Below are 24,107 nucleotides of genomic sequence, written 5' to 3' on the forward strand. Positions count from 1 at the left end.
TGGGCGCACATAAACCGTGTATATGATTAAAAAGAAAAAGGGAAAAACAAATAATACAACCCCCCGATCGTGTGACGAAATCGCAGCGATAAAGGGTTGACAAAATTTAAGCGTTAGGAATGTAGAAGAAAAAAAAACGGAGAGGGTCAAAAAGACAAATTATAAAGCGACGAAAAAGTTACCAAAACTGATTTAGTATTACACAAGGCTATTTTTGTTTAGTGTTTTTTTTTTATTTCGGTCCCGGCACATGGGTGCGATCGTTTAGGAAGCACAATAAAACAAACAAAAACTGAGATGGGAAAATGTGAAACACTTAACTATGAACGTGCAGGAAGCAAACAGGAACACAGGAGCATAAGGACATAGGGTTTGACGCGATCTGTGTCGAACGGGAAGGAGCTGATAGCGCGAAATGTAGCGCACTAGAGACGGACATTTGATTCGTTGTTTTTCCACTTTGAAAGGCACTTTTCCTGAGGAACGGAAGCTAATAACAAAATACTAAAAAGCAAATGAACGATGAATTCTTGAACGACCGTATAGCTGAGACGTTGATCCGCGCGCATGTTTGCATTTAAAGATCGGCGTGTGATTTATGCTGTAGGTTTTTTTTCTTTCTTTCGTTTTGTAGCGTTAAGAAGTAACGTTCTCCAAATTCACCTGCGGCGCAGTACGCAGGGAGCCCACATTTTAATGCAACGCGTAATTTTACACACACACGCAATGCAAGAGCAAAATTAACGTTTAGTAAAGCACACAGAAGAAAGGGTGGCAAAATGGGGTGCGCGCAACACCGCAGTAAAAAAAATTAAAGGGAAAAAAAGAAACAAAAACCTGTTTGTGATTGTCTAAAAGACTGAAATTATATAATATTGTTGAATTGGCATGAATGCTCCCCTACGATAAGGAACCAAGGAAGCGGGCACGAGAGCAAACGTGAACCCGAGAATGCAAACAAGCAACAACAAAAAAAAACTTGATTGATTGCGAAGCAAAAAAAAAGTGCAAAACAAAAGTCTGATATTTAATTTTTGAACCAAGTGCGAACGCGGTGCGCAATTAAGGAAAAAGAAAAAGAAAAGAAAATGTTTAACGAACCAAAATTAGCAAAATATTTTTCTTTGTTTAGTGTAATTGTAACATCTGGCAATGTTTTCTGATTTACGTATACTTTTATTTATTGTTTATTTTTTTGTATAATTTCCCACCTTTTCGCCGTATTTTTATTTAATTTATTTTTCGCGAGGAAATCTGTGAAAAGATCAAGAGCAAAACTATGATGTGCGACACAATCATCAGCAGAGCAGGAGTGCATAACCAAAATTGAATACACAAAAAGAAAAAATAAAGCTACCGAAACAAAATGAAGCAAATGAAAACAAATTCAAAATCTCCAGCTTCGCCGCCCGCGTATGAAAGGAGTAAGCAAATCAATGTCATACAAAATTTCAAAATCTGTACAACAAGAAGGTGTCTATTCTGGCACGCCGAGATAATAGAGAACGAGTATCACTGATAAAAATGAAGGGAAATTAATTGAAACTTGCATGCATCGAGAATCGTGTAATCGTAGCAACGATTCCGATCCATGTTCCAAGGACATAGTCTACGAGCAAAGAGGAAACAACATCTGCTACCACCACCAACTCTATCATGAATTTCTTCTTACGCATCTTTATCTTTCATTCTCGAGTGTATCCGATAATGTAACACGGCGTACGTACGCGATTATTGAACGCAACTAACGCATAACTAGCCTAGCGGTGTTCTTAGTTTGATCGATGTGTTTTATCGCGTGAGACACATTGGGCCGGGGCCCAGTTTTGCGAACTGGATTCAAGCCAACAGCCAACGGAACGTAATGGTAGCAGAAGGTTGAGATACACGAAGAGAGAAAAAAAAACGCTAATAATAAAACAATACCACTGAGAAATAGTAAGAATGTAAGATGAAATTGAAATCAAACACAAAAAAAAACCCAGAACCTACGAAGCATACCGATAGTGTTACACCTTACAATGATGGTACTAATAAACGCAACTTCTCACATTATGTAACAAAACAGAAATAGACACAGAGAACCGAAAGGGGAGACAGGCATTACACACACAAAAAAAAACAGAATCATAGAAAATAGGGCAACGAGCAAACTTAAGCTGTACTTCTCTAATGCAAAATGGGAATTAATGTATTCGTGAATTGTAAAAGGCCCTTTCCGTCATTGTGCAGAAAGGAGCAAACTGGGCTACAGAAAAAGAACAACAACGGCATGAAAGAGTTCAAAAACGCCGTAAGGATAACAACACGCATGCGAAACTTTACGTTTGTTGAGCGCCACGAGCGATCAAACTAAATGAAGCATAACAAACACACAACACACAGGATCGCGAAAAGGCGCTCAAGAAAGAGAGAAAAAAAAATACCCAGAACAACCCAGCTTGTAAACAGTTAAAACAATTATCAGTAATTGAATAAAAACAGTATCTAATATTTCGAAAAGCGTTCTTCTTTGCACACTATTGCACCCACTGTTGCGTTGTACTTGAGCGGTGGAAAGCCAGCTGAAAACTATAAAGCAGAACAATAAATGAGCCGTTGGAGTGCAATGAGAGATGAAAGAGAGAGAGAGAGAGAGAGAGAGAGAAAGAGAGTAAATTGTGCGAAATTTAGTGTGGCATCATGCTGAGGAGGCTGAAAAAGCGAGTTACGAGTTTTTTGTTTGTGTTTTTTGTCGAAAACGTCACAAGGGCACTGCTATAATTGCTGTAATCATGTTTAACCACACGCCGTAAGGGATCGCTGTTGATTACTGTTGTATGGTTTTCACTGTTGTATGATTTTCGCATTTACTTAGCAAGGTTTTTGCATTAAATGTGTTTTTTTTAGTTGTTCATTTACTGTGTTCTACTCAGTTCAATGTTGTGGCTTTTATGTCAATGTCGAACAGTGTACCGTAATTAGTGTTCCGATTGCTTATCCTTGTTATACGTGTAAACTTATTACTGTGTTATTCCCTCCACCCCACTCAATTTTTTTCATCTTCGATCTAAATGTACTCACACCAAATGGCAACAATTGATCCGTACAGCGTCAGCTAGAGATGAGAGGTATGAATTGAACCCAACAACAACAAAACAATACAATAAAACAAACAAACTATCGCCGATCCAATATCAATGTACTACATTCCCACAACAGGGCAAAGGAATAGATGGCAACAGCGCGCAAACCTAAGACGTGCTAAGTAAAGCGAGATAAAGCAAGGCCAAGTGTAAATCTGCTACTATTTCCCGGTACTTTCTTCTCCCAAAACAACTTCATCCTGTCACACACCTTCGTCCTTGAACACCCCGGCGTGCATTCATCGTTCGACGATGCGTTAACGTAAAGAACAAGCGAAATTAGGAGGGCCTTTTGATACCACATTGATTATGCTTTTGTTATGCTTTCCTACTGCTGGTCATCCACCGACACATCACGTCTCTTCGAGTCTTTATCCTTCCTTCCGCGCACTGCTAATCTGAACTTTCTCTTTCTACCAAAGCCGCGCTACTTCTCGTTCTTATTCGTTTTTCTTCACTCATCAATCCATCTGTTTCCGGTATCCATTTGAGGGTAGTTTCCCTCGACGACATATGGACACCACCAACTAAAGCAGGTGAAGAGGTCCTTCTGGTACTAAAGGAAGTGCTATCGTCTTTCAGATGCTCAGCCGAAGGTCCTATCTATTCTATCACCTTGTTTCTTCTCTTTTCGAACTTTCTCTCTCCCAACTGAAACCCACACACTCTGAATTTGTATGCAGCCTTGGCCCTTCGGCCCATCTCGGGGTTGACGTTGCGTAAATTTAAAGTTATTAAACAAAGCAGAATGCGTGTACATCAATATACATCACGAAAACAACAGCAACTACAGCGACTACACAAATATATATATGTATACCCTTATGAAGAACGATGATGTCCGTATGACGGTTTGTTATGTCGTTGCATACGAAATGCACCGGGAAAGGACGTTTTCCCAAGGATTGCTATGAGGAAAAGCCTTCGCGTCTATGTTCAATTTGCGTCACAACCGGTACACGGTTCTCCGTAGTGTAGCAACAGCTGTCACTGTCTCTCTTTCTCTCACACCACACGCGAACATTCTGTCTCGTTCTCTTCCTGCAGACACCACACTCTATCTCATTCGCTCTCTCGCTCTCTTTCTCTCTCTCACTCTTTCTATCTTACGACTGTTTTACTCGTCTGTCTGTCTCTCTTCAAAGAATAATCTAAACTTAAAAAAAAAAAAAAAACACTCACCGATTCGATACAACCAAACCAATCAAACCAAAACATCAACAACAAATTGGGTAGTTTTTTGGAATGTTTTTCGTGTGTCTTGTTATATTGCAGGCTGCTCTCCTAAGAAACTGTTTTCATGTCAGCTGTGTGGCAAAGTGCTGTGTTCGAAAGCATCACTGAAGCGGCATATCGCCGACAAACACGCGGAAAGACAGGAGGAGTACCGCTGCATCATATGCGAGCGCGTCTACTGCTCGCGAAACTCACTGATGACACATATCTACACTTACCACAAGTCCCGGCCCGGTGAGCTGGACATGAAGGATGTAAAGTTCTTCTAGAACGCGGTGCCGGCTCCTCCGTTCGTTCCGTTCGCGCTGCCCTTCGTGCTACCGCCATTGTCACGTCCACCAACATCATCACCACCATCACCACCACCACCACCACCACTCCCAGTAGCACATCCTTTGCTCCCACAAACGCCATAGCTGCCTGTTTGAGAATGCTTTCGAACCGAAGCATTCTTCGCCGTACGCTCCTACCCGCCACACTAGTACCGTGGGGTGAGCGGGAAATGCGTCTGACCACGTGCGCGCTACCACGTGGTTGCGCACGCACTGGGTTTGTGGGTGTTAAGGTTGTCGTTTTTTCCCTCCTCCCCGCCATCAAAAACCCAAAAATCAACCAGATTCCCGAACAGCACACTCGTACACAGACAAGGATGAGTGTGAAATGGTGTCGCAAGAACGATGACGAGGAGCAGCATAGTTTGCACATATTCCCGCAGCAGGAGTAGCGCACGCACAAGAAACTTATTACGAAAAATCCTCACTGGCGTTCAGCCTCTCTCAGCCATACCAATCATCATCACGGCTACCATGCGCGAATGGTGAAGCTCAACACGGAGGAATGTTATCGGGGGCAAGAAGGTGCAGAGAAACTTCTTGCGTGATCTCAAACGGGGCCGCTGCACCGCAAATCGTGACTTTCCACGTGTCCTTTCCGCGGGGACCGTTTTGCATTCCACCAATGGCGACACATGCCAGAACCTATATGTATGTGTGTGTATGTGTGTATTTGCGAGCGTACGTGTGTGTGTTCGTCTGCCATAGTACCTACGGACCATAGCATAGCTGGGATCGAAATAGTATCTAAAAGAAAAGAAACGTACCGCCAACGTGCGTTTCCAAGCAACCGCGCGAGCGATGGCTGCGTGCGTGACACAACCATTCATTCAGCAGTGGCTGCGTGCTGTGCACGTGTTGGCGGGTGCCGCATGAAAACGCATGATTTGAACGCAAGCTCAAACGGGAAGTGCTCTACGCAACGCCATCTGCGAGAAGGATAACGAACGAGCGGCGACTCGGGGACCACAGGAGCGTATCGAAACAGCTGCCTCGAGAGCACCGGGGAGAAAAGCCGGCTTTCTAGCTCAACGTTCGCAGCACCAAAACAAACCACCACCCTACTTTTCTATCTCCCTCGATGTGCTTCTCCGTGCTTTCGCAATCGCAAATTTTGACTGTGTGAAAAAATGACGAAAAGGTTGAAGAGAACGATCGATCAGTCGAAGTACCAATAAGAAACTCATGAGAATGAAAAGAAAGACTTTATGTGTGAAAGGTTAGCGTTTTATGTTATTATTTTATTTCTATCTCTCCTAATTAGCTACCTGCCGCTATCTATTTAACTCACGTATCGAATGGCCTCCTTTGAAACCCATCCATCTGCCCAGCTATCTCCCACTATCTATCTATCCAATTCTATCGGCCTCTAGAAAGTATCCACATTTTTCCACACTCCCACTACTCGCTCCATACGCCTTTGCCTCTGCGTCGCTCTGTTAGTAGCTCTTTCACTTTCCAACGCTATAATTACTATGTAATTGTTCGGAGTTGACTACATCTAGAAGTGCCCTTCGTTCCAAGTTTCACGTTCCATTTTTTTGAAACGTTTGCAAATATAAATCTACTTCGCAAGCATACCTTCTATACATGCGCCTTTCGATATTTCTTTTCTATTAGTAAATTTTGCTAAAATAGACCACGTTACTTACTATTTAGGTAGATTGAGATTAACTTTTGTATCTTTGCTTACTCGACATATAATGTTGAATGAAATTTATTAAAAAAAATTGAGTAAACTCTTAGCCAACATAATTCCAATATATCGATTTTCTGCTATCAACATCTATTCCGCTATCATCCCCAATCTTTCTTTCTTTCTTTCTCGCTCTGTTGCGCTACTCCTATCGCTTGCTTCTGTGAAGCATATTGTTTACTTTTTCTCTATTTTACGATGTTAATTTGAATTTCGTGCTCTTTAGATAGCGTTGGGTTTAATCTTTAACATTATTCTCACTCGTACAAGACTCTCTTTGAGCCACGCATTCTCCCAAAAAAAAAATACAAATAGCTTCCTGTTTCTTGCCCTTTCTCTCTGTTATCTTCATGCACTTTAGATGCCCTCATAGTAAGCTAATTAGCTACTTAATGATATTTAACTTCCATGACCGCTCGACGAGCTATTCCACACTGTTTCCCCTTCAGAAGTGTTTCTGTCTTGTCTCTAGTTTACTCATATATAGAATTACGCGTATGATTATTATTTAATTGCAATATATCAAATGCACCCACGTCGGGTTAGTGAGAATATCTCCGGTGAGTTTGAGCAGTAAAATAGGTTTTTCTTATAGCTTAATAAGGCAGACGAACTTTAATTACCACCCACGATTCTGCTAGTGCTACTACTACTACCCAAACAACTACCTCTTCGTCCTTTGAAACGCGTTTGCGCTCCTTGTGCACCTTGCCGCGAACGCTAGTGACTCCAACCTCGCCTTTTTCCTTCGCTCTTACCTTAGGCATAGTTTTTGCAACTGCATCGTCTCACATGTTTCCCTTTCAGTAGATGTTTCAGTGGCTACACGACCAGTGGCACTGTTTTGTTGCAATCTAGAGAAAAATGATAGCACACATATACACACATATATAGCTGTAATGTTAGATTTTTCTAAACCACATCATTCCAGTGCATCAGTAACCGATTATAAACTTTTTATAAGCCACTTGCCATCTCCACCTTTGTGACTTTATTCTGTAACAAGAAAAAAAACTCACACCACCTTTCCGTTGTCTGTCGATTTCAACGAACTCTATCTCTTTTCTACTTCATCGCTATCGCTATATCTAAGTATCTGTATCGATCTAAAATAGCTACTGATATTAATTCGTAATTAGTCGCTAGCAAATACAGTTGTACATATTCCAGTTCAAACGAGCCAACCAAGCAAACCGATGAGCGAAATACAATCAACGATTAAAAGAAAAAAAAATATACACCACAAAAAAGAAACAAGCAAATCAAGCAATGCCATATATATATACAATAAATACTTAGCATACGGATTAAAAATAAAGCATAGTATTTTACCAAGTATGTATCTTTCTAATGCATGTTAGTGCAACCAGCAGACAGCAAAGTACACCGACATACGCACTCTATTCAAACAAGCAAACCGTTCACAGAGGATACAAAAATGAACCCAATTAATGCTTAAATAAATTTAAACGGACAAAACCGACACTCAAAACAGGAACCTACGAAGAATACGATGTGCCCCACGACCCTGCCAGTTGAGAACAGAAGGAGGTTCGGTTCTTGTTCAATCTCTTTATCTCTCTCTCTCTTTTTTTGCTCCATTGATTCTTGTCCTTTCGAAAGATGCTTAAAAATTCCATGAGCTTTCGCTGATAATCCTGTCTGAATGAGAAAGACTCATAATACGTAATGCGTGCTTCCGTTACAGTGTATCGAGTAGCATATGTAGGGTATGAAATATTCTCTAGCATAAAACGGATGTGCTCCCAGGCAAGAGAGATCCTAATTACTTGCAACCTGTCGTCTTTCTACAAAACGTCCCGGACAACCGTGGAGCTTTCTTGTCTAGACGCAACCTTCCCATACTCTTGTCAAATGACGCACCGTGTCCTGTGAGGCTAAAGAAAACCATGCAGCTTTTCCGTTCGTTTCAGTCCATTCCGCTGCATGTGGCACGTTCTCGCTTGCTTCCGTCTCCCGATGAGGTTAAGAAACGTCAGATCTTGTTGCTAGGCAACGTCAGTGACACAAATCACATTGCATCTAGTGATCTTACACTTGATCTCGATAGAAACACCCGCTAGCTGACAACAGTAGGCGTGAATGCTGCATGCTATTCATCTTTTTATTCTCTCATTTTGCACACCTCCTCACGCGTTATATTATACCACCCCATGCTCATACCAACTGATGACGTTCGATCTCTTTGACGACGAGATCGCATCCTCTCGGTTCGTCCTGCGTAGAGTCGTCCTGAGCGCGTTGCGTAGTCCTGCCAGCCGTAAGGGAAGCGAACACACGATCGTGTGTTTTTGGTGTACTGTGCGTGTGTTTTTTTACCAATTTCTTTTGCATTTTAGCCGTTGTTTAAATGTCCCTTTAGTTGCCGCCGCTCGCATGCCGTGTCTGTGTTGCTTGTGTCACTATATATATATGTGTGTGTGTGTGTATTTGTGTAAGTAATATAGTGCGTAAGTATATCTATTTACATATGCCCTTGTGCAACATCCATTAAGTAAGTATGACTGATAATGCTTCCACATTTAATATCCTTCAATGTCCCGCAATGTGGGTTTGCTAATACTTAACCAGGGCAGCATTGTTAAATGTTAAATGTTAAATGCTACTGTCGCCTTTTCATCGTGCTTCCTTTCTCGATGTGGCTATTCATGTCGTCTTTGTATGTTTTACGCTATGAATGCATGTGTGTGCGCGTAGAAGATTGTGTGCCATTTTGTTTATTATTTATTCACCGATTCTAGTTGCGCTCCCCACGTGGCAGGAAAATGCAACGTGGAGATGCTCCATTTGTGACTCAGGATTTTGGTCATGAACTTTTCAAAGTTTTCAGTTTTTTTTTCGTTATAACAGTCGATGGGCTTATCATCGCGTTTTTAGTTTTCACCTTTTTGAATGATGTCACTTGGCAGGGCAACATTTGGTAACGCATCGTTTATGGCTTGCGTACCGTGTTTTTATCGATGTGATATTTTAACTAAAAAAGTGTTTATGAATAGCATTCAAAACGAATGCAGAAAATCAATGGCCCATTTTGTCGTGTTCTATCTCCGTTTTTCGCAGCAAAAAATCTAGATCTAGATTGAACCCACCTGCGCGGTTAACAATGATGGTGATGTGAACGGGAGTTGATCATTAGTTTCAACGGTGATCATCTATCAATAATTTTTTCACGCTCAAGTTATAGTTTCATTGCTTTTCTCTCTGATAGAAATGGCATCTTTTTTTTATTCTTTTATGTTAGAGGTTGCCTTTCACCCATGCAGAACACGCCTGATGCTGCTTTGATTGCATGGCCGGTAGCTGTCGTTTTGTTAGTCGGAGCTATTTTTTTTGTCGGGTTTATTTAAAAACATTTTTTTAACGTATTTTTTCGTTGCATCTCGCACATAACCACAAATAGCGCTTGCGAATAGGTTGTTTACTTGCAATGTATGTAGTGAATGTGGAAGCGCTTCCCTGTACTTATGATTTGCCGATTGAACATGTTTTGTTTTTCTTTTTTCACTTTTGTAACATGTTCCATATCAACTATACTACAAGATCCTGTATAGACAGTTTTCGCTGTACGCCGTACGCAGTATAGCCAACAGCTAAGGATTCTTATTTTTCAATTTTTTTTACTTCTACCGTATTTACCACACACTCTAGCATTATTTTGAACGACAATAGTTCCTCGAATGTTCCGCGAGCACACAGTAGCGTCTTTTGCTGCTGGCTGCTTGCTGCGTGCCGCCGCTGTCGGTGCACTTTTCCTATATCTAGCAATCGAATCGCCTATGTATTGATTCCCATATATATTTATATATATAAATTACTCACTCTCTCTCTCTCTCTATATCTGTCCTCTTGAATTACATTAAAAGCTCTAATGCGCCATGCAAGCACCCCAGAATCTAGGGGTCCTGCCAGACGCATCGAAACTAACGCATCTCTCTTATCTTATTCCCGTTCCGCTTTTCTTTCTTTTCACCCACGATCCGGTGACCTCTCGTGCACAGGACCAGGACAGGGTTCGCCGACGGCATCCTCCTCATCGGCAGCCTCACCGTCGCAGCTAATGCCACTGCGTATGCCTCCGCCGACGAGCGGTGGCATCAACGAGCCTCAGGAGTGTCCCTACTGCCGGCGGACCTTCTCCTGTTACTACTCGCTCAAGCGCCACTTCCAAGACAAGCACGAGCAGTCCGACACGCTGTACGTGTGCGAGTTCTGCCACCGGCGGTACCGGACGAAAAACTCCCTAACCACACACAAGAGCCTGCAGCATCGCGGTTCGAGCGGCATGCTGAAGCGTCTGCTGAAGACGTCCGCCATCAAGACGGTGCTGTCGGGCAATGGCAGCAATGTTGGGGCCGGTTTGCTCGGTTCCCATCCGCATGCCCATCCACATCTGTTCGATTTCAAGACCGAACTGGGTCAACCACCACCGGGAATTCAGTAAGGCGCTGGTCGCAGCAACAGCAAATCGTCCATCAGTACAGTACCTAACGACGCAACCGACAGAAGGATATAGCGAAAGGAGATATAGTATGTGTGTGCAGAGTCATGCGGCTATCTAAGGACGACCCACGACGGAACGAACCTAGAAGTTCGGTTGCCCAACCTGCTGCTCTTTCAGAACACCTCTGCTCTAAACAGTCTGAACCGGGCGTTCCTGACGCTGTCCACCGAAAGCAACCATCATCAGTTCATCAGCCTGCGAAAGGATCCCTGCAAGGATGAGAGATATTCGCGAGAGAAATCACACCGAAATAACGCTTCCATATCCGCCAAACCAATATCAATTCGATTTTAACACGTTGTAGCAGCTATTGTCTGTCTTTAGTTAAAACAATACCGATGTCCATATCATAGGCCGATAACACTGGCCGATAAAATGTTCGCACAATGCGACGTAGAAGAGAAGGGTTTTACTTTAAGATTGTATTGACAAAATGCACAAGCAGATGCAAGACCCAATGGTCATTTCCAAATGGTGCTTTTTTCTTTAGTTACTGCATATCAAGCGACTCCAGTGCATATCAACGACTATTCGGTTGTTACGTTACGTATACATGTGCCATGCTTACATTCTGGCAGATTTCTAATTCACTCGTCGATAAAGTTGTACTTACATAGCTGTCTAAATGCGCGCATCGACGAGACGGTGTCGGTGCTCTCTCGAAGCACACACCATTTAAAACATGAAGATCATTGTGCTGGTAAGCGATCATTGCGGTCTTCCCGGCTCAGGACGAATTTCGAAAGCGTGTGCTAGTGGAGCGAGCTTTCGTGCGTTCCCGGTCTCTAATTGATGCTTTCCCGCACCGGAGATCCGGGATTGATGAGCTTTCTTTCTGTGAGAGCCAAATGTCGTGTGGCTAGTTTTACATATCCAAACCAGTATTTTCAACCACGCGCCATATCGTAAACTCGGTCCCGGTTAACCGGGCAGTAGTTTTTTTTCTTCTTCTCAGTGATCTTAAAGCTCCATTCGCAATTCGAGGAGAAAGAAAGGGATGTAGTTTTTACAGCACCTAACATATCGATTTGTCCTGTATGAATGACAGCCAGAATGGAACGAAAAGATGTCCATCCCGCCCAGTGATCTGCTGTTGTGCAGAAGCTTCATTACGTTAGAATAGGCAAACACCTATACCTTATCGCTTCCAGCTCCAGCAAGAGGTAAGGAAAACTGTGCTAGTTTATGTATGTGCTAAGTTTGAGACAAAAGTCGTACGTTCGTCAATGTCGGTGTTAGGCTGTTAAAGCAACGGCTATGTTCTCGTCATATATATATATTTTTAGGTAAAAACACGTGCAATAAGGAAATGCAGGGAACACGCGGTAAAAAATCCACCAGAAAGGCGTTGCGAAAAAGAAAACGCGAACGGAGTCAGAAATCCGGAAAGCATTCGATGGTGTGATTTTTAATTTCCCCAAAAAGGGACGATCGTATCCTTTTCTTGAACGACACAGTTCCATTCGCGTACGCTTATGTTTATTGAATGCAACATATCATGCGTAATGATTTATGATTTAACATACCTAGTGCTGCGTGTTGTCCGTGGTGGAATGTAGGTAGCGTAGAGGGAAGGATGAAATAAAAGGCGTTTGCGTTATACTTAAGCAAGATTCCAGGGAGGTGTTGAGTCATGGCAGCAGGGATGCTGAACTCTGGGCAACAGTCGATTCGTCACTAGTAGCGCTTCTGCGGTGGGAAGGTGCAACTCTGGGGTGTAGGTACCGCAATCATGCATTTGGCCGGAAGTGTGGTTCGCAAGACGGGGAAAAACCTCCCCATGGGCGTGTATATGCGAGGGAAGACGAGTGCCGAATGGTGGCAAATCGCGACGCGTAAACTTAAGGCGATCAAGACAAAACGAAAAACTGTGATTTTATAAGAAATTAAAAATTAATAATTTAAATGGTTTATTTTTGCTAACTCTACCTTTGGAATATACGGTTCAATAGCAATTCACGCGTGCGCAGTGTCGCAAAACGCAAAACTAGACAAACGCAACAAACTGGCAAAATTACTAAGACAAAACGGGGAGAAAAAAATACGGAAAAGTATATATATATGTACAATAAACAGAGAAGAAAATTAACAAGAATATTACAATTTTTAAAAGAACTGACTAGTAGGCACCCTTCGAGCACCTTCCCTGGTGATCCACTTTCCTGTTGAGCGAAAACTGATAAACTTAATTCTTCCTTTTTCTTTCTCACGCACTCGTTTTTCCACTCATCTTCCTCATGCCAGTAGAAAAAAGAAAGAGCAAACAGGAAAAACGAGGAGGAAAGTGTTGTGAATACACCGATCGGAACTAGTAAAATCGACAAGAGGAGCACATACACAGACACAAAATAAACGGAAAACTTTAAAACACTCAGTGAATTGAATGAAAGCACAAATCATTAGGCAATACTTAGGTTACGGGGTTTCTTTCGAACTAAACGTATGTTTTGGCTGGATGATATTTATTTACATTTCTCCAAAGTACAACTAGCAAAAGATTTTAGTGAAAAGAGCGGAACGTACGCGGAGGGAGTTCAAATAGCAAGGAAACATAAATACGGTGTAAAGCACGCGAACCTTATAAATTAAATATTTTGTAAATGTAAAAAAACAAAAGTTCACAAACGGAGCGAGCACACGAAGCAAAACAGGAAATCATTAACCTCTTCTACCAAGTACCTCTCACTCACTTTCTACGATAATCTTGACAGAAGGAAAAGCGAGCCATTTTTATCGGGTTGCTTCGATGAGAACCTTAAACCGTCAAATTCGTCAACTCGCTGTACACCGTAGAGCAAAAAAAAACAAAAAGTGTGCGAGTGAGAGAGAGAGAGGAAAACAAGAGCCAATTGAAAAGTGCTCTGTCGCATTCGCGGCCCGCGTTGAAGAGAGTATCCTTTTTGGGGAAGGGGGTTGAACTTTCCGTGTCTGAATATCGCTGAACGAGTAAGCCACCCTCAAAACTGGTGGAACCGAGGCGCACCCAAAGTCACACCAAAAACTACAAATACGACAGGGATTCGACCATACAGAAACGTACAATCTTCTCGGCGGGTCGATGGTGGCAATAGCTAGGTGATGTGACAGAATCGGTGGGAGCCGAGTCAGTGGAGTTCTGTACATAATTATAAGACTAAGAGTTTGACTTATCGTAATTCAAAGGGGTGGGAATATAACATCAAAGCAGGAAGGAGAGATACAAAAAAAGAAACAAAAAAATTAAACAAAAATACAAGGAACATGCAAATGAACGCATAACGGAAGGTGTATGAATTACATATATTCAGTATACCAGACCGGCACACCTGCCGGCGCAGAAAATATTGCAATCGGAAAGAATGGTCTACAAGATCTGTTACATTTTTGGCCATAATTGCCAGTTTTTTTAAAATACTGTCTTTGGAAACAAGCAAACAAAACACATATCTATGCTCAAAAATCAAGAAAAAAAAAAGTACACAAAGCAGATGAAGGGGGCGGGTCTTAGAATAGCTGAATGGGGGAAAAGGGGAAGAGAAGAATTATTCATTGAACAATTTGATTGAACGGTAAGAATAGCGCAGTATTAAGAGACTTGCAATGTTTTATAACTCTAAATGTACGAATTAACTATCCAAGATAACTTATAGGCATCGGTATAAATCCTGAGAAACTTGTAAAATGTTCGAATTTATCAAAGTAAACGAAACAAACACACACACACACACAACACACCACACAGAACCCAAAACGCAAACGAAACTAAGTAAATAATTATTGAAGTTGAAGATGCAACTAGCAAATCGTGGGAGGGAACTCATACATATTATATTATATTAATACAAACCAGGTGGGGCTGGGGGGAATCGAGTCAACAAGGCCGGGCAAAAGGAATCGGACACAATAAGCCGAGAAAAAAAAACTATATCAATATTTACACAGAAATTATCACAATTTATCTGGCGAGTACATGAATCGAGAATTAGTTTCCCCAGACCAATGCCTCGTTTTCTGGGTTTTCTGTCACCGCTGGGATAATTCGCATATCTATTGCTCAAGCCAACTCACGGAAGACTAACATTTGTTTTTCGATTCCATAAGCTAGTCGATCGACGGCGGGATCACTTCTTTTCGATCGTTCGTTTAAGACCGTTTGTGTTCCTTAGCAAGTGAAGTGTGGCGCTTGCCATCGCAAGGTAGAGCACGCCAAAATCATGCAGGTTCAGGCTCCAGGCATCAATTACATTCCGATATGCGTGTGCTGAAGGGATCGCTGTTGATCAACGCTGCTCTCAGCACCGCTCGGTAGTGAGCGACATCACAAATGAACAAACGGGTCGGTTGTTTTTTTTTCTTCGTCCGCATTTTAACAGCTTTTCCCCTCTTCGCATTAAGTACTGATCCAGGGTTGTGTGTTGGGAAGTCACCCACGCTAAACGAGCCAAACCGTCGTTAGTCAGACGGTTTCGAGTTCTCCACAAAAAAAAATACCTCTACCTGGGGGGTATCAAACCCCCCCGGGAATGATAAAACGACAAATCATTGCGGCTGGAACGGCACCGCATTCAGGGAAATTTACACACGCCAAAAGGTTTAGTTTTCCGGTGGATTCAGTGACCCTACCCCTAGCGTGAGACCCAGAACCGATGTTCCAGCAAGAAGCGCAAAAGCATCACATATATGTATGTGTGTGTGAGTGTGCGTGTGTGTAGCACCACGTATCGATATAAGTTTTTGGGATGTTAAGGAAAAAGATGAATTGAAAAATGGCACCAAGTATACGCCAAATGGATACCAATTGTGATTCGCATACCGGTTGCACGTGGACACACGGAACGCAATGCTAGCTTACGTTACGTGCCCCCCGGAGAGAACCGGAAACGCACTCGAACGCATGATGTGAAGGCGAAAAGCGTTCCGTTTAGAGGAATTGAGATGAAGAAGGTCAAGATCGATCGGTTCGGCGAGAAAGAAGCAGTGTTACATTTCTTCTCTCCGTCTATTCTGTCAGTGTGCCAAAAGCTCTGGTTAGTACAAGCTCCGGTTAGTGCATTTAGTACAAGCTCCGGTTAGTTCATTTACACACATGCAGTGATTAATTGCTGGAAAAACGCAGAAGAACTTAAACCGCCGCGTTAAGGATACACTCACGTGACTGTGAATTATCGCTTTTAAGTTTCAGGTTGAAAAAAAGGACCAATCGAGGACGTGAATGGCCCCAAACGAGGCGCCAAAGACCATGTGCAACTGCATTGGCGCTTGATGGAATTGTTTTGCTTGTGTGGAATGTTCTTTAAATTCAACGTAAAAAAGCCCCCCCAAACACCTTTTCGAGCTTTTAATCGAAGCTTGTATTCAATCTCGACATCCGATAGCCACGATGGGTGCTGTCTGATTGTTTGTCGTGCTTTCTTTCTGTTTTGCCATCATCAGCACGTGCTGTTCTTAGATTGTCCAAACCGCGCACAAAACACACACTCACACACGAGACGAGATCGAACAAGCATCAAATCAATGTAAAACCATCAGACAGTTCAAATGCAACCAAGCTGCCTTTTATCAAAGTACAACAAAAAAGAAAGAAGAAAGAAAGTGAAGCAAATAAAATATCCAGATAACGACGAGTACGTGTGAGGATCTCCAAAACTCTTGGCACCTTTATCTCTGGGAAGTGGGACTGGAAAATCCGAGACAGAGAGTGCGTGAAGCGATGAAAAGCGAGGGAGTATTTGAGAATGGAACAACTCTAATGCAATAAAGGGTGCCAGGAGGAATCCGGCGTCGTCTCTCTCTCTCTCTCTCTCTAAGAAAAACATACACACTCACTCTCTTTCTCTTACATTTCATCCCAGCACAATACGAAAACGATAAAGTGAAAGTAATGACAAGAGCGAAAGGAGGTTTGCATTGGGCACACGGGACATTGGGGCAACGGAGCCAAACGCAACAAGCAGAATTAGCCAAAAAGCACTGTGAGCAAATCACGGAACCAAATACCAAAAGAAGTCTTAATGAAAGTATAAACGAAATACCTCACGACGAGCCAACACGGCGCAAGAAAAAGAGTTGCACAAGCATAAGACAATGAAAGACATACAAACAATTAGGTAAGGGAAGACGAAAAGTTTCTCTCTCCCTCTCTCTCTCTCTTTCGTTCGACAGTTGTAGGCTATCAGAATCAGAATAAAGGTAAAGCACTCATAAAAGTACGCCAAATGGCATTACAAGAAACGAAAAGAAACCAAAACCAGTGAACGTATTTTTTTAGAAGAGCCAAAACCAAAATAAAAAACAAAACAATTATCACAGAATGTAAAAATAGCTATCCTCCCAAACATCAATATACGGACCGTCGCAGAATACGAAACTCTGTCAAAAGAATAAAACAAAATGAAATGAATACAAAACTATCAGAAACAGATAGACATATATAAACGAGCTGATCGATTTTGCAATGCAATGGAAAACTAAACCAAACGCGCACCACAAACACACATCACAAGCGGGAACACCGAGCGGGCATTTATTTTTTGGTGTGCTCGTGTACGTATGTGTGTATGTGGCCGTATGGGTTGGTTTAAAGGGGGCGCGGAAATAGAACTACACTTAAGGACACTCTTTTAGCTAGGGATCAGTGATGAAGAATGGGGAACGCAAAGGACGGGGCCACGTTGAGCGTTGAAGCGTTGTGGCGCAATAGTGGTGTGGTTTGTGGAACCAAAGGATGCACAGCAGCGGTGTGCGGTGGTTCTGTCCATCGCATCCTGCAAGCTGCTGCTGCTGGCCCTTTTGTCCCTACCACCCGCTATCGGGTCCGACCGACAAAGCGGATGGTTAATAATGGATTCTTTTCGAATCGTGACGAAGTGAACCTACAATACGCGAGATGTACACTAAGCAACTTACACTTACCTTGAAGGTGGTAAACGAATGAAACCTTTTTCCTTTTCGTTGTTGTATCAGTAGATGTGTTTTCTGCATCAAAGTTAGGTCATAAGTTGATCGCGTCGTTCACGACCGGCGATTGTAAATGGTAACGGTGAAGAGAGAGAGAAAGAGAGTGCCAAAAAGCCAAGGCTCTCCACCACAAGGGATAAAAGGGAGAGGGTGTTGCACAGGACGTCGAAGGATGCGTGGGAATGATATGACGATATATGTGTACGGTTCTACTCAGTTACAATCATTAATGCGATGGGTGGAACAAATCCTCCAATTCCGCCCTGTGTCACCCAGAAAAAGTAACAAACGCAACTTCCCAGAGCGGGATTGGGATGGGGGCTGCATGCAATACAGTGTAACAAGTAGGAGCACAGGAGTACAGAATAAAGGGAAAACCCGCAGCAGTAACTACCACGGGGAGCTCTAAAGCACCCGGGTGGATAAACAGTGAGGAGGATAAAAAATGAATTTGGGTCAAAGACATCTTTTGTTGTCCTTTGCTTCAGTAATGATATTCATACATTTTCATGATACCTATAATAAACACAACTAAGAAAATGTACAACAACCGGTTGTGTCTACGCAGCATTTGCTTTTATATCCCAAAACATCCGAAATAATGCCTAGCGCACGTTATACAACCTTCTGAAGTACGAACGTTCGCTATACGTGATTATAAGGACATGCCTGGTGTTCGAGGAATAATGCGCCTAAAGGTATGCTATGGTTGTTCTCTTTCGTTAACTTCGAAATTGCTTTTTCCAGTCGATAAACCTCGATAATGCAATCTGTCGAAAGTTGCAAATCATCTGTGACTTTTAGAAGACACTTCATGTCTTGGTTACCTTAGGTGCTACGTGATACTTTTTCCGAATTTCCTTTTCAACAGGTGACCCAGAACAATTTATTCTATTCACGAGCATCACGAATCTTTTAACCATCTCTTCCAATTGTACATTACTAACAGCAATATGACACATACGTGTTGACTGTGCTGCTGTATGAGAACCAAATTGGTTCAACCGAATTGGATAGTTTGGATTTTGGATAAGGATAACCGATTATATTGCTTCAAGTTGATTATGTTGCTTATGTTGTCGCGGTGAGTGTTGGCTTCGAAATTTGCTTAAATTCAGCCCTTCAAGCTATGAATTGATTGGCATAACAGCCTCGACAAGATCACACATGATATAAAAGACCCATGTAGACTTTTCCAGCCCTGTCGCTATGTACATAATAATTTCGTAGTTGAATTTCTACGATTAGAAACTCCTATCAGTCTCAGAAATTGTACTAATTAAATTACAATAAAATATGATGTCAGCCATACAACATTATATTGCATGATGGACCGACTCATGGACCGACTCACTATGGAAAATAGATGAGCCTTTCCACGCACATCTGGCCTTATTCTGAGCCTGCTCATTAATCCCAATGATCATCAATCTTGGAAAAAAATCATCAATCTTGAAATTTGCCAAAAAGCTTAAACAAACGAATGATTTGATTGCCATTTGATTGCCATTGCCTTCCATGTCTATTGTAAGTAACACTCATTTGTACGTTATTTTCCAGAAACACAAACCAAGTTTTCAAACTAGCGAATAACTGCATTTTTAACAAAAAACGCTTAGATTGTTGATATCCTATGAAATGGGATAAAAACGCCTAGAGGTATGCAATATTAAATCATCGCCTATTCATCCCTTTTCTCAGCGATGTTATTTGTTCAATGTTTTTTGTAAGAAATACATTTATTTCGAAAAAATTCAAATTTATGCAATTTCATATTTTTGGTATATCATCTTATTACTGTTTATAAAACGATGCTTTTTCAAACTGATTTATAACACATTTATAATCAATTGCATCAAGTAAACAAAAGATACTTTATCATCATCATCATCAGCATATTTTTCTTGAGTACCTTCAATTTGCATAGTAGTATATGATTGTCCTTACAACAAGAGCAACAACGTTTTGTTGTCGTGTTCTTCAATCAAAAGACGTGTTTCAAAATTATATTTTACCGCATGTTCAGTCGTAAAAATATCATTTACGAATCTAGTAAAGAAAATGCATGTACAGGACGAAAACAAACGTCAATTTGAATGTCAAAATCGGTTTCAAAACAAACATCCAGACCGTTTGCTACATTCAGCAGGCAGCAATGTACGTGAAGTGGAAGTTCCTTAACTCTTACATGCTTTTAAATAAAAGTACGAAGAATCCGAATTTAAATCGCTTCTACAATTGATCGTAAGCCAACAGTGGGTAAATATACTCATCCAGAAGAGCTGCATGTGCTTTTTGCTTCAACTTTTTCAAACGTTCACGAGCACTGATTTTAAATTTGATTCCTCATATGCTGTAAGAGGGTTTTGTTTATTGTAGGATAATTTCAATGTTCTACTGTACATACACCAAATTGAACGATGGAAAACAGACCTCAAATGATCACACGTTTCACGGATTAGATAAACAACCCGAATGGTAATCGTCCTAAGAGCTAGTCCGAACGAGCAACGGAATAAAATTGCGTGCAGCATGAGCGTCGGTTCGAGTTCAACGGAGCACACAAAATGCCTTATTTGCTTGGATTGTGCATCAGTTATGGTACCGATGGATACCGAGATCGATGTCGACGGAATACCTGAGAGCTGTAGCAAAATGTACAGCACATTTACCAGAATCGACGTAAACAGCCGTTTGGCAGCAACATTTAATCTTCCTGGTCAAAACGATTCACTTTTCTTGATTCCCCCACCAGCATATTGAAGCCTTATGCGAGCATTCTCTCAGACTGTGTTTGCCTTGTTTGAGGCAGCTAAACTCCTGCTACCGCTTCCTACGGCAGGCGCTCGAATCGGCTGACTATTTCATCGACTTTTCACATCACCTCGATGATGCTGCGAATCCCACCGAATCGGATGTTCCGGAAGCCTCGAATGAATCGCTTCCACCTGCCGGATCCGCGGTTGTACTGCAGATAGAAGACGCCACACACGATACGGACACTTCGAACTACGATTTGCTGTCGGAAACACATGCCGTGTCCGAAAACGAAACACAAACCGAGAGCACAAATGCTGCCCTCATAGAGACCACCACTCAATCAGCACCATCGTGTAAGCAGTGCTCGAGCAGCAAACATAACCCGGTGCTGCTGCGGCAACATACCCTCCAAGCGCACAGCATACACCTCCCAAACGGTCTCACCGAATGTACCGTGTGCGGTAGGAAATTCAAAAGCGCGCGTTCCTTCATTCGCCACAGCCGTACGCACCAGGAGGAAAAGCAGCACCGGTGCCAGTTTTGTCCAAAATCGTTCCACTATCTCCAACACCTGCAGGTGCACGAGCGAACGCACACGCACGAGAAACCGTACATCTGCTGTCGGTGTCCCAAGGCGTTCGCGGCCAAAGATCGGTTGATCGCACACGAACGCACCCACCAGGGTGCGTACGCGTTCGAGTGCGAATTTTGCACGCGCAAATTCAACACTAACAAAGCGCTGAGCAGGCATCGATTGCTTAAGCACGACCAAGCAGTCCAGAGCTTCGAACCGCATGGATGCAGCCAGTGTGGTCAACTGTTGCTATCACAATCCGCCGCCAGTTATCACACCCGGCACCAGTGTGTTGAGGAGAAGAAGAAAATGCGCACGCGGCAGGAATCCGTTCGGTGCGCTTTGTGCAAGCAGCTGTTTCTCACGCAGCACCACCTCGAGACGCACCTAGCGGAATGGCACGGAACGCAGGAACTGGAGCAACATCTGCAACGGAACAGGGAGAAGGAACGCACGCACAAGTATCCCTGTGAGGTGTGTGGCAGGAAGTTTAAGCAGAAAATCGTACTAACACGCCACCGGCAAAGGTAAGCCCGGATCATCCCGGAACTGGAACCACAAGAGCTGGGTTGGGCACACGGTCACTCACAATGCTAATCCACTTTGCAGACACGACGGAGTACGGCCCTATCGGTGCGAAATTTGTGGCCGCACGTTCGTGCAGAAGGGCACACTGAAGACGCACATGCGGACGCACACGGACGATAAACCGTTTCTGTGTGCGCGATGTGGAGAAGGCTTCCGTTCGGCGGCATCCCGGCAGTACCACTGGATGAAGACCGGTTGTGAGGAGGACAAACCCGACGATTCGACGAAGGATCCACCAAAGTCGAATAATGATATTAACGAATTAATGAGTTCGGACGCTTCCATCAAATAGAGAGCAACGCGATCACGTTTTCGTTAAACTTTTGTATTAAATTTACCTAGTACTTAAGGAATACCCTTTAACGCTAATGTGGCCGTGTTTCATAGCAGAATTTTGATACGCAGTTAGTAAAGGTCTGTCGGTTTTGGGGTGGTACACGAAACGAGTTCCAAAAACGATCGTCTAATTTTTGCCTTCGAACGCATTCGATAGTCCTGTGTGGCGCGCGAATGTGCTTGGTTTTTTTTTGCGTTAATTTTCTTCGCTGTGTCTCTCGTTCTGGCGTGTCTTGTGCATAATTTGTGGCCTTACAAGAATGCGTCTGGGGAATCGGCATCATCCGGAACAGTGGCTCTTTTTGTCGTACAACGCAAGAGGGCTAAGATGATATCGACAAAGCCGAAACGGGTGCATTGCGATGGAAGCAGGTGGTCTAGGCCAAATCGATTTCGTTCCGAATTCTCGAAAATCCCGCACACTGAAATATGTAGCACTATCGTTTCCCCCCTCCAAACCGACTCCTTTTTCCGTCCACTCCGATACACGGCATGGTAATATGGTAGCAATTAAACTGTACTGAATACGTTCTTCCCGCTTTAGGGTCTCCGCGGCTACATCTCTATGCATTTTTGCATTACCTCCACTGAACCGTTCGATGAGCTTTTTTCTCCCACGTTCTACTCCCTAGCAGGTTGCATTTGTAGTCAAGTGTATTATTCGCTAAGGCAGTGATATTTGTTTACGCTTATGTGTATATCATTAAATCGGTGCAACAGGGGAGCTGCTATATATCTAGCTTAGGCTTAATTCTACGCTTTTGTTCGCCACTTTTTTTTGCATTTTTCTTCGATAACCTTCAGGCTCACGCGCTCGCGCTTTCTAAAAAACATCTAAGCCAAGCCACGCCGGCACAACGTAAGGATAACTTTCATTTGCGTGCTGCTTTCGGTTCGGGTAACGCTGGCGAACACGTTCAAAAAAAAAGCGAACGAACGAACAAAACATTGTTCCGCTTCCAGCTTGACCGTTTTATCTAGCTTGCATATGTCCTTAGGGAGCAAGGAGGGTGAGTTTCTGCAGCTTCATTAAACTATTGCATTAAACTGCTAAGGAACACGTGCGTGTGTGTGTGTGTGTATAATCATTAAAGCGACTAATGCTTTCGCTCCTCATCCGGGGAAAGAGATTGAATAAATGGGACAAACCTTGAAAGTGGAACAGAAACTACCATAGGTAGGTCTCCGTCTGAGACGGCAACTCCTGATGCAATGCATGCCTAGCTTTTCGAGGACATGTGCTGTGTGATTTTCGCTTTTCCCGGCACACGACAGACACACGTCCTCTTGTTGTCCTTTTGCTGGACAAATGCGCTACCAGCGGCATTAATCCTAACACGCTATTTGTTCTACCGGTTGTGTGTGTGTGTAACTATGAATCGGCCCTCTTGCCAGATCGGCCGATCGGCATCCTCTCCTTCCACACACTAATATAAGATGCAATTATTAGTTGTATGACTATTACTAACTTCTTTCTATCACAGCCCGTTGCATTCCACCTTTGCATATGCTCTGTTGCATTTTACTTACACTACGAAAAGAAAAAAAACACAGCAGCTCACGTCGTTCGTCAAACTTGCACGCATCCGTTTCACCTACAATCTATCGCTTCGCATACTGCGCGATGTTACCGCTACTAAACCTATCAACTAACTAGGAAACTGTCCCCGCGAAATTTGTTAATGCAATAGTAGTCAGATAGTTTAAGGATTCTCGCGTTCTCCGGTGTCCCCTTCCGGCGTTCTTCCTACACCTGGCTTCATCTTGGGTTGGGGTTTTCGCTCCTAGGCTAGGCCCTCGACATCCGTGTGCCGCACGCACATTACAACTAAATTTGTTACATTTTCAAACTTATGCACGTAATTTAAAATTATACAAATCGTTTGCATCATTTTCTTTTTATCTTCGTTTGTTTGTTTCTTGCTGATATTGTGTGTGTGTGTGTTTTTTCTTCTGATCGGTCTGTTTTCGTTGCCCAAACGAAACTCGCAAGCCTAACACC

The 24,107-nt window shown here is 42.8% G+C and overlaps 1 protein-coding gene across 1 annotated transcript; it reads left to right on the forward strand.

Moving 5' to 3' along the window:
- The first annotated feature begins 11,593 nt into the window (after window positions 1-11,593).
- On the forward strand, window positions 11,594-22,061 carry LOC128721863 (zinc finger protein 674-like). Its single transcript, XM_053815665.1, has 3 exons — window positions 11,594-11,611; window positions 21,185-21,708; window positions 21,791-22,061. The coding sequence occupies exons 1-3, from the start codon at window positions 11,594-11,596 to the stop codon at window positions 22,059-22,061; spliced, it is 813 nt and encodes a 270-aa protein (XP_053671640.1).
- Window positions 22,062-24,107: the final 2,046 nt, after the last annotated feature.

Source organism: Anopheles nili, chromosome 2 (assembly GCF_943737925.1).
Source record: "Anopheles nili chromosome 2, idAnoNiliSN_F5_01, whole genome shotgun sequence".
Taxonomy (NCBI): Eukaryota; Metazoa; Arthropoda; class Insecta; order Diptera; family Culicidae; genus Anopheles; species Anopheles nili.

What these genes read in the sequence shown, in the direction of transcription:
- LOC128721863 (XM_053815665.1), top strand. An exon ending in CTAACACGCCACCGGCAAAG is followed by an intron (nt 21,709 to 21,790) that starts GTAAGCCCGGAT and finishes TCCACTTTGCAG; the next exon opens with ACACGACGGAGTACGGCCCT.